Here is a 12,665-nt window from a genome sequence, read left to right on the forward strand (position 1 = left end):
ACCTAGGCAAGCTTTTTAACAGCAAATGGCTCTCTAGGCTAAACTTTATGGCCAGTTTTAAATCAAATACACATGAGGAGCAGCGCTTGTGTGTTCATGGGAGTCATGTAAGGTTGCTTTTGTGTCACAAGATTAATGTAAACACAACTCACTATGGACAAACTTGTCATTCATTTAAACTTTTCCTAAATTTATTATTGTGGTATGTTTTTTAGAATTAGATGCTAGCAGAGTACAGCTGTTTGTAAAGCAGACAGCGCCATCTGCTGTTAAAAATTAAGCTCAGAATCGATTCAAGAGTTTATTTGCAATAATGCATTGTTTCCCAAAGAGTTTTTTATTACAGCTCTAATTGTTATAATTAGAAGAGAATGTTAAATGTGACCTCTAAATGTAATAATTCATAACCAGACTATAGTTAATTCCTGACTTTTGCTGCCCTCTATAGGCGGATGCTGAAGTGCTGCTTACCATCACAAAAGAGCTTTGCACAGAGGCTAAGTTTGATGAGCTTGATGAAGACGCTGTGAGGAATTTGTCTCTGGTTGCCAGCGGGGATCTGGCACCCGTCAATGCCTTCATTGGAGGTCTGGCTGCTCAGGAGGTGGTGAAGGTGAGTTTGTCTGTTACTGATTTTTCACCCTGGGAGGATCACACGTTATGATTTTGCCAAGTACAATGTGATCCTGGATAAATGTCTATGTTGATCCTGGAACATAATTTTTGTTCGAAAAGATTATCCATACCTATTGCCTACCCCTAAACCCAACGATTACTGTTAATTATTCTCACAATCAAAGGGGAATACTATTTGGATAAACCTAACTGTAAGCCTAAACTTAAACTGTAAATGTTCCCCTTGTTGCTAATTGGCTGATTGGAATGTTGTTCCAGGATCAACATAGATGTTAATCCAGGTCCACTAGATCCTTTCAGAGGTGCTCCCAGTTCTGTGAGTGTTCAGCGGTGCTTCAGACTGAAACGAGCCCAGTTTGATGAGCTGTTGTCCGGTGTTGGCAAGAGGATTTTCCCGTATGCTGTGTTCACACCAGACGCAGAACGCATGGATAAATTGCGCCTTTCGCGCGTGAATAGCAGTGTGAACATTTGAGTTTACTCGCTTCATTCGCGCATCAAACCCTGCTTCATTCGCGTGTCAAATTCACTTCAGAACAGACGCGGATTCGCGTGATGGGCAGGGCTTCTGTCTGCCCGGTGACTGTAGCTTCATTGCTAAATGGCTAACATGGATTTTATGAAGAAAATAACAGTGTTTATGAACTTTATGAAGGCTGAAAAACAGCATCGATACGTTTAGGACCGTGTCTAAGTCCATTACATGCTTTCAGAGGTGCATCCAGCTGTGTGAGCTCATAAACTCCTTCAGAAACTGAACCTGGATCACGGAGGCTTTCAACGGTGCTTCTGACTGAGCCAAGCCCAGTTTGATGACTTGTTGTCGGTGTCGCCTGGAGGATTTCCCCCCGGACACCATCAACAGGTTCTACATCACAATCACGCCCCCACAAGAGCAAGCTTCTGATTGGTTAACGCTGCGCAAATGTCCGCTGATGTTCAGATTTTTGAACTCGAGAGATTCGAAACGCACGTTAAGCGCATCAAACACGCAAAACGCTCAATTCGCCCTGCGCCATTCCCGTGTATCGCGCTATACGCACCGCGCCATTCGCGCGTATCGCACCGCAGGATGTCTATTCGCGGCGTTTGCATTGACTTAACATGTAAATTACTCGCGCTTGACGCGCGTTCCGCGTCTGGTGTGAACGCAGCATGAGGACACCAACAACAGACACTACCTCTTAATCACGCTCAAACAAGAGCAATCTCCTGATTGGTTAATGAGGCGCAGATGTCCACTAAAGTCAAATTTTCCAGCTCGAGCAACGTCATTCATACCACCAGGGACGGACTGGGACAAAAATTCAGCCCTGGCACCATAGCCACACCAGCCCACATTACCATACGTACTGTTTGTTTGACATTCTTGCCAGATTTTGATTATGTCCGCGTAACCTTTGATTGAGTCGGCCCCTCTCGAAACTATCACCGATTGGGCCAAATACTTAACATTTACTATTATTATTACTATTATTACCATCATCAACGTCATCATAATATTCACATGTTGCACGAGATAAAAGCTGCCTGCATGTAAAAACAATACATATTAAAAAAAATAAATAAATAAATAAAAATAAAAACTGACCGGCCCACATTTAAAAAAATGGTCCGGCCCTTCTGGCATTTGCCAGAATTGCCAGATGGCCAGTCTGCCCCTGCATACCACAGGATGTCTTTTTGCATCTTTGCATTGACTTAACATGTAAATCACTTGCGCTTGACTCTTCATCCATGTCTGATGTGAATGCACCTTAACTGTTACAGTTGGTATGAAGGGCCCTTAATTTTTATTTAATTAATTAATTTATTTATTTATTTATTTATTTATTTATTTATTTATTTATTTATTTATTTATTTATTTATCTATTTGAAATGGACATCACAATTACACTGGACAACCAAATGTATTTGTTTCAGTGTTTTAGCAAACTTGCTAATTCTCAACACCTGTCCACAGGAGGCTTGACAAAATGGAAATATAATAAATACATATATACACAACATTATAATTCTTTACATAAAATTACTAAAGGCAAAAGAAAAGTTGATTATGTTGTCATTATAAACTTGCATTTAGATCATAAAAGTTGTTGCAGAATTTTTGTTACACAGTGTGTTTGACCAGAATATGGCTTCATCGGTGGTGTTTCAAAAGCTATTTATGTTGCAATTAGTTTAAGTGTGTTTCTCCCATGACCCTCAGATCTATGTATTAGCACACCTTTTAATGACTAAATGTTATTGAAATCTTTTAGGCGTGCAGTGGTAAATTCACCCCTCTCAGACAGTGGCTGTACTTCGATGCGCTGGAATGTCTTCCTCAAGAGGAGGGTGGAGTTCTTTCTGAAGATGCTTGTGCTCCTGTAAGCAAAACGCAAGCTCTTTCCCAGCATTTAAATATATGTTTCATTTATGATGTTTGAGGTAAACTGTACATCACCCAATCTCTTCTGTCCTGTAGAGAGACAGCCGATATGATGGCCAGATTGCTGTGTTTGGATCTGATTTTCAAAACAAACTGAAGAAGCAAAAGTATTTTCTGGTGAGTGTAATTCTCCTGCTTGACCAGCAGAGGGGGACATTACAGCTGTTTGTGTTTCAGTAAACCATGCTGGAGTTATTCGTTGACTGATGGCGAGCAGAGAGCAGGTCAGTGAGTCAGTGGTGAAACATGCACAGGAAATATTTAATGTGCTGCATGATGTTTCCTGCAAGGATTTGTCAGTCAGAGTTTCCCATGTGAATCAACCTGATATTGCAGCTTTTTGCTTAAGAGGATTTTATTGCTTTTGAATGTCCCTGAATATTGCAAAAATGTGTTTTCTTTATTTTGAACACATGATTTGTACTTTTTATGCTAATAAAGTAGATAATAAAGTTTTTTTCTGTTAAAGACAAAAGAAGGTATTTTGAAGCATGCTGGAAACCACAAAACACTACTTCCGTAGTGTTTGTTTTCTCTGGAAGTCCGTGGTTACTGGTTTTCAGCTTTCTGCCAAATATAGTCTTTTGTGTTCAACAGAAGAAAGAAACTCATAAAGGTTTATAGCTACTTGAGGGTGAGTAAATAGTGAGTAAATTTACATTTTTGGGTGAACTGTCTCTTTAAGAATATTCTACCATTTAGAGTTTGGTAATATCCTTTAATAAGGATGCATTAAATTAATAAAAAGTGATAAAAGAGATATATTATTATATAATATATATAATAATATTTCAGAAGATTTTTCATACAAATAAATACATTTTCCACTAAAATATTAATGAGCACAACTGTTTTTGTTAGGGATTATTATTAATCATGCAGTAAATCAACATATTCCATTGATTTATGAAATAGTAATTAGATGATAATTAAAACCAGTCAGTATAATTTCCACATTGTTTATAATAAATTAATTTTCATTCCTGGAATAAGAGACATATTTAAAAATAAATAAATAAATAAAATATACAAACACACACACACACACACACACACACATATATATATATATATATATATATATATATATATATATATATATATATATATATATATATATATATATATATATATATATATATATTTATACATATATTTATACAACAGTTCTGTCTGGTTCTCGAATCTGATTGGCTGATAGCCGTGATATATTTAAGTAATATCAGCACCCGTACAGCCTCTTTACCCTTTGTGTATTACTCCACCCACATACAGCCAGCAAAAAGCAGACACTACAGATCTAAAGTTTAAAAGATGCACGCTCAACTGTTTAACTGTCAGCTTATGATCTGAATCCAACGTGGAAGAAAGTAGTTCCTCTTACAAAAGGGTTTTTGAGACTCTCCATGTTTGATTTTGTTTTTAATATACACAATTATGCCGTTAAACTGTTGTATAAACGCAATATCACACTCGTAGCAGTGCGATATGGCTGTATATCGGCACTATTTGGGGCACTAAGGACGCACGCCTCCTACCAGTGCCGATATACAGCTATATCGCATATATATATATATATATATATATATATATATATATATATATATATATATATATATATATATATATATATATATAATGTATGTATATAAAGGTGCTGTCCACCAGGAATCGAGTTTAAGACCTATGATATAAAGTATCTATATTTTTATATGATCCTGAAGTGTTATTTTATCTAATTTGTAAGTTGTTTTAAATAAAACATGAATAATTATAAATTAACATAAATAAAACAATTGCATTAAATACATGTTCTTTCGAGCTTTTAAATTGGAGTCATTTTATCACTCTAATTTAACCTCTTAATTTAAAATCTTAATATTAATGTACCATCTTTCAGTCTTCAGACTGTTAATCAATATTATTTGTCACTTATTATTATTATTCACATTATTATGTGTCTAAATTTTTTCATGTTCAGGTTGGAGCTGGAGCAATTGGTTGTGAGTTGCTGAAGAACTTTGCTCTGATTGGTCTGGGTGCAGGAGAGGGCGGGAGCATTACTGTGACTGACATGGACTCCATCGAGCGATCAAATCTGAATCGACAGTTTCTGTTCCGCTCTCAGGACATTGGGGTAAAATGTCTTGATGTCAAACACCACAAATATTCCATATTCCAGACAAATGGTTCAGAAAAATCAATGACAGTATCTTTTTTTCCTTTTGCCCCATGATGATTATGGGAGTAAGCATAACATATTTAATTAATGATAAGTCAAACATACCTCTGAACCTCTGGAGACTATCACTGTTCTAAAGGCGGGATGAGTTCCAGTATTTTTTCTAAATTGTGGTCAAATGTAATGTAAAATGTACACTTATGTGGAGATATTTCTGTCTCTCGCAGAGGCCGAAGTCTGAGGCAGCGGCAGAAGCTGTTAAAGAGATGAACCCTTTCATGAACATCATTGCTCAGCAGAACCGTGTGTGTGCAGAGACGGAGGAGGTTTACACACATTCATTCTACACTGGTCTGGATGGTGTGGCTGCAGCGCTGGATAATGTAGATGCTCGTGAGCGCTGACATTTTTAACTTTAGCAGACATGCCCATGATGTCAGTAGAAACTCTGTTTAATAGCCTTATAGCTCTCAAAATAATGAATAACATATACATTACAGTCTTGGCGGTTCATTCCGCTGTGGCGACCCCAGATTAACGAAGGGACTAAGCCGAAAAGAAAAGGAATGAATGAATAATTAGATGTTAATAATCACAAACATGTCTTATCAAGTTCAGTTGAAGCGCACGAGAGTTCGTTTTCCCTCTTGGTGCGGTTCATTTGGGCAGGTGTGAATGTAGCAATCCCACTTGAATGTGCACCAAAAGAGGACCAAAAAAGCAGACAGAGACCTCCTTGAAGAAGTGGTCTCAGTATGCTCTCAAACGAACCCTCGGGCGGTTCGTTTGTGGTCAGAACATGATCAGAACAGACCCAACCGCAAAAAGTACTGCGCCTTTTTGGATTAATCCAGCTGCTGTAGTCTGATGCGCTGTCCCATATTATCCGTTTGTTAAGTGTGACGTCACGCGAATCGGCTTCCAGGTCCAAATGCTTTATCAAACTGTATGGGGAGACTCATCATATGGTAATAATATGTTTACAAAGCGATGTAATACTTTTGAAAATCACGATCGCAATATATATACATATATATATATATATATATATATATATATATATATATATATATATATATATATATATATATATTGCGATCATGATTTTCAAAAGTATTACATCGCTTTGTAAACATATTATTATATATATATATATATATATGCCTAATATCCAATGGCCAGAAAGTTCATGATGTTTTTATAAATTGTTAAGATTTTGGTATTTATGATGCAGCATGTTCAGAGACGGTTGAGTACACCATGATTTTATATAAAATTCACTTTAATGTGTGATTGGACTAAAAAGTGGCCATAAACGAACATTTTCTCAATTCAAATGAGTAGCGGCTTGCACCCGGAAACAGTATTCCATACGTCACCGATACTTCACGACTTAACAAGCGGATGGTGTGTGGAAGAAAAATATTTGTTGACAGCACTTTACCTACAATTTTAAATAGGGAGAGAGAATGGAGAGAGAGACAGAGACAGAGATAGAGACAGAGACAGACAGTGGCGTAGTGGATGGGCCCGCAGGGCATACACCACGGGGAGGCCCGCGTGATTAGGGGGCCCCGCGTCGTCACAATTTTTAATAATTCAAACTCTTGGGAACAACTGTGGTCGGAACCAAAGTTCACAGATCTGTGTTATCTGCGTTGGACTACTTCATTCTGATTGCTTGCCGCTGAATAGCTTATACCATAAAGTTGTCTTGATTTCAACTCTCCTCGACGCTCACACCAGAGAAGACGCGCCACGCTGATTCTCGCAGCCAGTTCTCATTGAAATTAATGACTTCTGGCTACTTTGACACTCTCGCCGCTTTCGGTTTGTGATCGCTCCTCACTTTGTGAAGCCTATTCGCGTTGTCACTCCACCCCGCCCCCCTTTCCCGCTCCTCAGTTTGTGAAGGCTTCTCCGCGTTGTCGTTCCACCCCGCCTTCCTTCCCCGCTCCTCAATTTGTGACCCCCCCCCATCAGCAGAGAGCCCCGTCAGTGATCCCTGGAGACAGAGACATTACCTGATGGACTGTTGGTAACATTTCCAGAAGTTGACCATGTCTCAGTTTAGCAAAATTAATTCACGCCTCCTCCTGAAGTGATTTGCAATGTACCTTCGCCATTTGCAATGCATTAAAACATTGTTTTCCAGCCGCGCTTCATTCTCAAAATGTATAGTTTGTCTAAAGTGATGCATATACACTGTATAGCATACTATGAGGAGGGACACAATCAGCCAGCACAGTCGTCTCTCCATAGTCAAAAGTGTCATTTTGTGTCTGTCGGGTTTTTTTTTTGCTTGTGGGAGCTCCACTGGAACTTCCCACATGTTAATTCTGACCAATCAAAAAGCAGTTTAGGAAATACCTTCAAAAACATCTGGCCAATGAATGATGTGGATTTTGTCACATGACTGCTTTTTGGTTATTTTCAACTGGTTCGGACCAAAGCAATCAGTGTGGTGTAAAAAGGAACCAAAAATGGCAGAAAAATGCTACAATGTATAATTTGTTGCCCTTGGTCCGAACCAAATGAACTGAACCACAGATGTGAAAGCACCCTACACCTAAAACAAGAAAGCAAACTTAACTAGCTGTCTTAACTTTTATTTTCCTTGTCCATTAGGGGTTTATCTTGACCAATGTTGTGTGCGAAACAAAAAGCCCATGCTGGAGGGAGGAACTCTGGGTAGCAAAGGCCACACTATGGTTGTAGTGCCACGCCTGACTGAATCATACGGACGCTCCTCATCTGGAGGACAGAAAGCCATTCCCATCTGCACACTCAAGAACTTCCCTCACCGTATAGAGCACACACTACAGGTGAGAGGACAATGTTTACAATAAATGTATGATTTATTCCATTTTTGAGCAAAGCTGTCCTGTGTTACTCCAAATACTGATTAAAGATCCATTCACACATACAGTATACTCTCAGAAATAAAGCTATGAGAGCTGTCACTGGGGCGGTATATTTTCTAAAGAAATACATTTTAGGACCATATTGGGACCTCAAAGGTAAAAAGTACAAAAGTTATCTCGGAGGTTCCAATATGGACCCTTTAAGGCACAAATGTGTACCTTTGTGTACACAATGATGGTACCTTTCATCCTGAAAACATAGAGCAATAGCGATATTAGCATCAACACTACCATTCTGTACAGTGTAAATCAAGTACATTCTGGGCTTTTATAGAAAATTCTGTCTTTTTAAATGTTCAGGTCTTTGATGTCTTTTTTCAGAAATTCAGAAAGTTCTGAACATTTAAAGAGGCTGTTTTATTTTGTTTTGTTCTGTTCTGTTCTGTTTTATTTTGTTTTGTTTTGTTTTGTTGGCTGGTTGGTTGGTAAAATGATTGGTTAGTTGACTGACTGGCTGGCTGGCTGGCTGGCTGGCTGGCTGGTTGGTTGGTTGGTTGGTTGATGGGTTGGTTGCTTGGTTTTTTTGGTTGGCTGTTTGGTTACTTGGTTGGTTGGTTGGTTGGCTGTTTGGTTGGTTGGTTGGTTGTTTGGTTCGCTGTTTGGTTGGTTGGTTGTTTGGTTCTCTGTTTGGTTAGTTGGTTGATTGGTTAGTTGGCTGTTTGGTTGGTTAGCTGGTTGGCTGTTTGGTTGTTTGGATAGTTGGTTGGTTGGTTTGTTGGTTCACTGTTTGGTTAGTTGGTTGGTTGGTTGGTTGGTTGGTTGGTTGGTTGGTTGGTTGGTTGGTTGGTTGGTTGGTTGGCTGTTTGGTTGGTTGGTTGGTTGGTTGGTTGGTTGGTTGGTTGGTTGGTTGGTTGGTTGGTTGGTTGTTTGGCTGGTTGGCTGTTAGGATGGTTGGTTGGTTCGCTGTTTGGTTAGTTGGTTGGTTGCTTAGTTGGCTGTTCGGTTGGTTAGCTGTTTGGTTGGTTGGTTGGCTGTTTGGTTGGTTGGTTGGTTGGTTGGTTGGTTGGTTGGTTGGTTGGTTGGCTGTTAGGATGGTTGGTTGGTTGGTTGGCTGGTTGGCTGTTTGGGTGGTTGGCTGTTTGGTTGGTTGGTTGGTTGGTTGGTTGGCTGTATGACTGGTTGGTTGGTTGGTTGGTTGGCTGGATGGCTGGCTGGTTGGTTGGTGAGTTGGTTGGTTGGCTGTTTACTTGCTTTGTTGGCTGGCTGTTTAATTGGTTGGTTTGCTGTTTGGTTTGTTGGTTTGTTGGTTGGTTGGTTGGTTGGTTGGTTGGTTGGTTGGTTGGCTGGCTGTTTGGTTGGTTGTGATTGAAAGTCAGCTTTAATATTTAAAATATTTTTACGTTTTTCATAAATATTGGTGGGGGTAGAAGAAGCATAGGTTTGAAAACTATTGCTTTTATAATGTTTTTATCTAGCTTTCATATTGTCAAATGATGTCTAAATGCTGTTATTCTTATTTAAGGTTATGAGTAGTATCTTTGATAATTTAATGGTTATTTTGCATTTCTGTCAAACATAAACCTATCTATGTCTGTGAATCACAAATTAATATTTTATCATTTTCAGTGGGCCAGAGACCATTTCGAAGGACTTTTCAAGCAAACAGCACAGAACGTGAACAACTTTCTCAGGTACAGATGCATGCAATTTAGTTATAGCCAACAATGTAGATGTGAAATAAAAGCAAATGCATTGAGGAAATATAAGGTGAAGAGGCTCTGCCGTTTTCAGAGGTTTTGCTCAACACTGCACTCCATCATGTCCATTATAAGAGCCACCCCAGGCTGCCCTCGGGCTTCCTGCCACCAGTGTCAACTGCGAATTGAGATCCGTTAAATGCCTTTTCCATCTGAAATGAAGTGGAGGATGTTTATAAAGAGGCGGCTGTGCAGGATGTTGAGGTGCTGTGTGCTGAAGGCTGATACCACAGCAAAAAACTGCCTTAATCTCAACTACTTCCTGCTGGCTGTCAGCAAACTGCAGCCTGTGAGTGAAGTTTAGGAAGGAAACCCACCCAACTCCACAGCTGTCTTTGCTGAATAAGTTTTAGGACATTTTTGCAATCGTATCATTGTTATACTATCATTGTTTCTGTTAATATTTTGAATTAGTGTTACATTTTTGTATTTGCTGACTTTATTTTAGTTTAAGTTTTAGTAATTTATTATTTTTGAATAGCTGTTTTTTTTAGTTTACTTAAAGTTAACTTGACAAAATGAAGAAGTAAAGTTCAATTTTAGCTTTGATCATTTGTATATAATCAATTTAATAATTTTAGTGATTAAATTCAATTAATTTTATTCAATGTTTTGGGGGGAAAATAAAATAATAAAATAATTAAAAGCTTTTGACAGGAGAGGCTTTTAACAAAACAAAAGCAATGTGTATGTATTCTGTATGGTAGCTAAAACCATTTGAGGAAACTGATTGCAAGAAACCATTTAAGTTCAAAAACTAATTCTAATAAGTACTGTGAACCTAATCCATTTGAGTAAACAAAGCTATTTGAGCACAGTAAAACCCAATACATGAAGAAAACTCAAACCAACTGAGGACTGTAAAACCCAATAAGTTAAGGCAACTCAAACGGTTTAATGAATCTGCTCAAATCATTTGAGTTAACAGTATAAGAGTACTGTGAGCTTACTCCATTTATTTTGAAGTAATAAGGTATTTAATAACTCGTTACCCTAAACACTGGCTTCAAAACCCTTTTCAAATGAGTAGACTTAACTTTCAGTATATTTTAAGTTACCCACACACATTTAATTTGATAAATCTGACTGTTGGATTTTACAGTGTATTAATAAACATGAATAATCAACAAGCGATGATAAGATTTTTTTGTCACAATATTACAGTCCTGACTCCCTTTTTAAAATAAGGTCCCAGAAATGCACCGTTAGCATGCAATTTTTTGGTTCAGTTTAAATAATTTACATACAAGACAACACAGATAAAATTAATAAGACTTGCACGTATGAAGGTTAAAATGCCCCTGGAAATCAGTTCCAGCAAATGATGTGCCTTCACCCAAAAATGGATATTACCTCATCCTCTCTGTCATGTGGTTTTAAATCTTTATGATTTTATTTCTTCTGCTAAACACAAAATAATTTATTTGTAAGAATTCTGGTTGCTGGTACACATAGACTTCGACAGTAGTAGAAAAAACGACTGTGGAGGTCAACTACCAGCTTTTTCCATATATCGTCTTTTGTGTTCAACAGAAGAATGAAAATCCAATATGTTTTTAAGAAGTGAAGGGTGAGTAAATGACGGCATTTTAGGTCATTTTAAAATCCCTTTAAAGTCATCTTTACACAGCCAATTCGTCTCTCCTCAAAATTCAGTGTAAAGATATGCTGCAATTATGTGCATTCCTCTTCAAGTTTGATTTCTGTGCCATATTTTTTGTGCAAAGATGTCTATATTTAAGTGTATTTCTGACCCTGCTCCTCATATACTGATATTGGTCCATCATCTCTGCAGTGACCCAGGGTTTGTGGATCGTACAGTGGCCCGTGGAGATGTGGAGGCTGTGGAGATGCTGGAGGGCGTCTATAGGAGTCTGAGCGATGACTGGCCTGAGAACTGGAAAGACTGCATCAGCTGGGCCCGCAGACAATGGGAAACTCTCTACAACAATCACATCAGACAACTGCTGCACTGCTTTCCTCCTGACCAGGTAACACACAGAGTCTGGCTTTATATCAGTATATATTTTCAAAAGGTGCAAGAGAGACCTGCAGGAAAAATTAGCAAATAGAAAAACACTAATAAACTGAGAAATCAATCAAATTCTCCCAACAAATGCAATATACCAACCTGCTGCAAATAACGCAGACCCAGAGAGGTGAGTCATTTGGTTATTGTAAAGGTATAGTTCAACCAAAAATGAAAATCCTGCCATCATTTACTCAGCTTTTACTTGTTTCAAACTTTAATCAGATTCTTTGTTCTTTTAATTACATAAAAATATATTTTGAAGAATGCTAAAAACCTGAAGGCATTGACTCCCACTAGTATTCTCATAAATTCTCATGAAAATAAAAATATAATAATCAAAAATACAATAGAAAATCCTTTTTTCCCAAAATATATTATATCATTATATATTTCTGAAAAAAAAGTATATGTATATATGTATTTTGTTTTATCAAATTGTTCATAAATTGTATGTTTTATTTGAAAAGTAGACAAACGTTTATGTAGATATATTATATATTGTAAATTTTTTAATAAATACTTTTAAAAATGTGCGTGTGTGTGTGTGTGTGTGTGTGTGTGTGTGTGTGTGTGTGTGTGTGTGTGTGTGTGTGTGTGTGTGTGTGTGTGTGTGTGTGTGAACTGAAAATAGACAAACATTTAATTAGAATTGTAATATTTTAAGTGATTACCTAGATATAATGATGAATATAATAATATGTGGAAGTCGGTGGTTAGAGGTTTGTATCCAGGTTTGTAGCAATATAGTGATTTGTAATAGTG

The 12,665-nt window shown here is 37.7% G+C and overlaps 1 protein-coding gene across 2 annotated transcripts in view; it reads left to right on the forward strand.

Moving 5' to 3' along the window:
• uba7 (ubiquitin-like modifier activating enzyme 7) overlaps positions 1-12,665 on the forward strand; it is a 91,214-nt gene that overhangs the window by 11,092 nt on the left and 67,457 nt on the right. The window contains exons 10-17 of one of the 2 annotated variants that reach the window (XR_015494312.1): positions 449-613; positions 2,899-3,006; positions 3,105-3,185; positions 5,050-5,205; positions 5,478-5,900; positions 6,893-8,075; positions 9,741-9,805; positions 11,667-11,862. Coding sequence is in view for 1 of the 2 variants with exons in the window: in XM_087258169.1 (XP_087114295.1) it covers positions 449-613; positions 2,899-3,006; positions 3,105-3,185; positions 5,050-5,205; positions 5,478-5,643; positions 7,879-8,075; positions 9,741-9,805; positions 11,667-11,862 (1,134 nt within the window). In the remaining variant the exon portion in view is untranslated. The remainder of the gene's footprint in view (positions 1-448; positions 614-2,898; positions 3,007-3,104; positions 3,186-5,049; positions 5,206-5,477; positions 5,901-6,892; positions 8,076-9,740; positions 9,806-11,666; positions 11,863-12,665) is intronic. The other variant, XM_087258169.1, reaches the window with a different exon arrangement.

This window comes from Danio rerio, chromosome 6, assembly GCF_052040795.2.
Source record: "Danio rerio strain M-AB ecotype USA chromosome 6, GRCz13ab, whole genome shotgun sequence".
Lineage (NCBI taxonomy): Eukaryota > Metazoa > Chordata > Actinopteri > Cypriniformes > Danionidae > Danio > Danio rerio.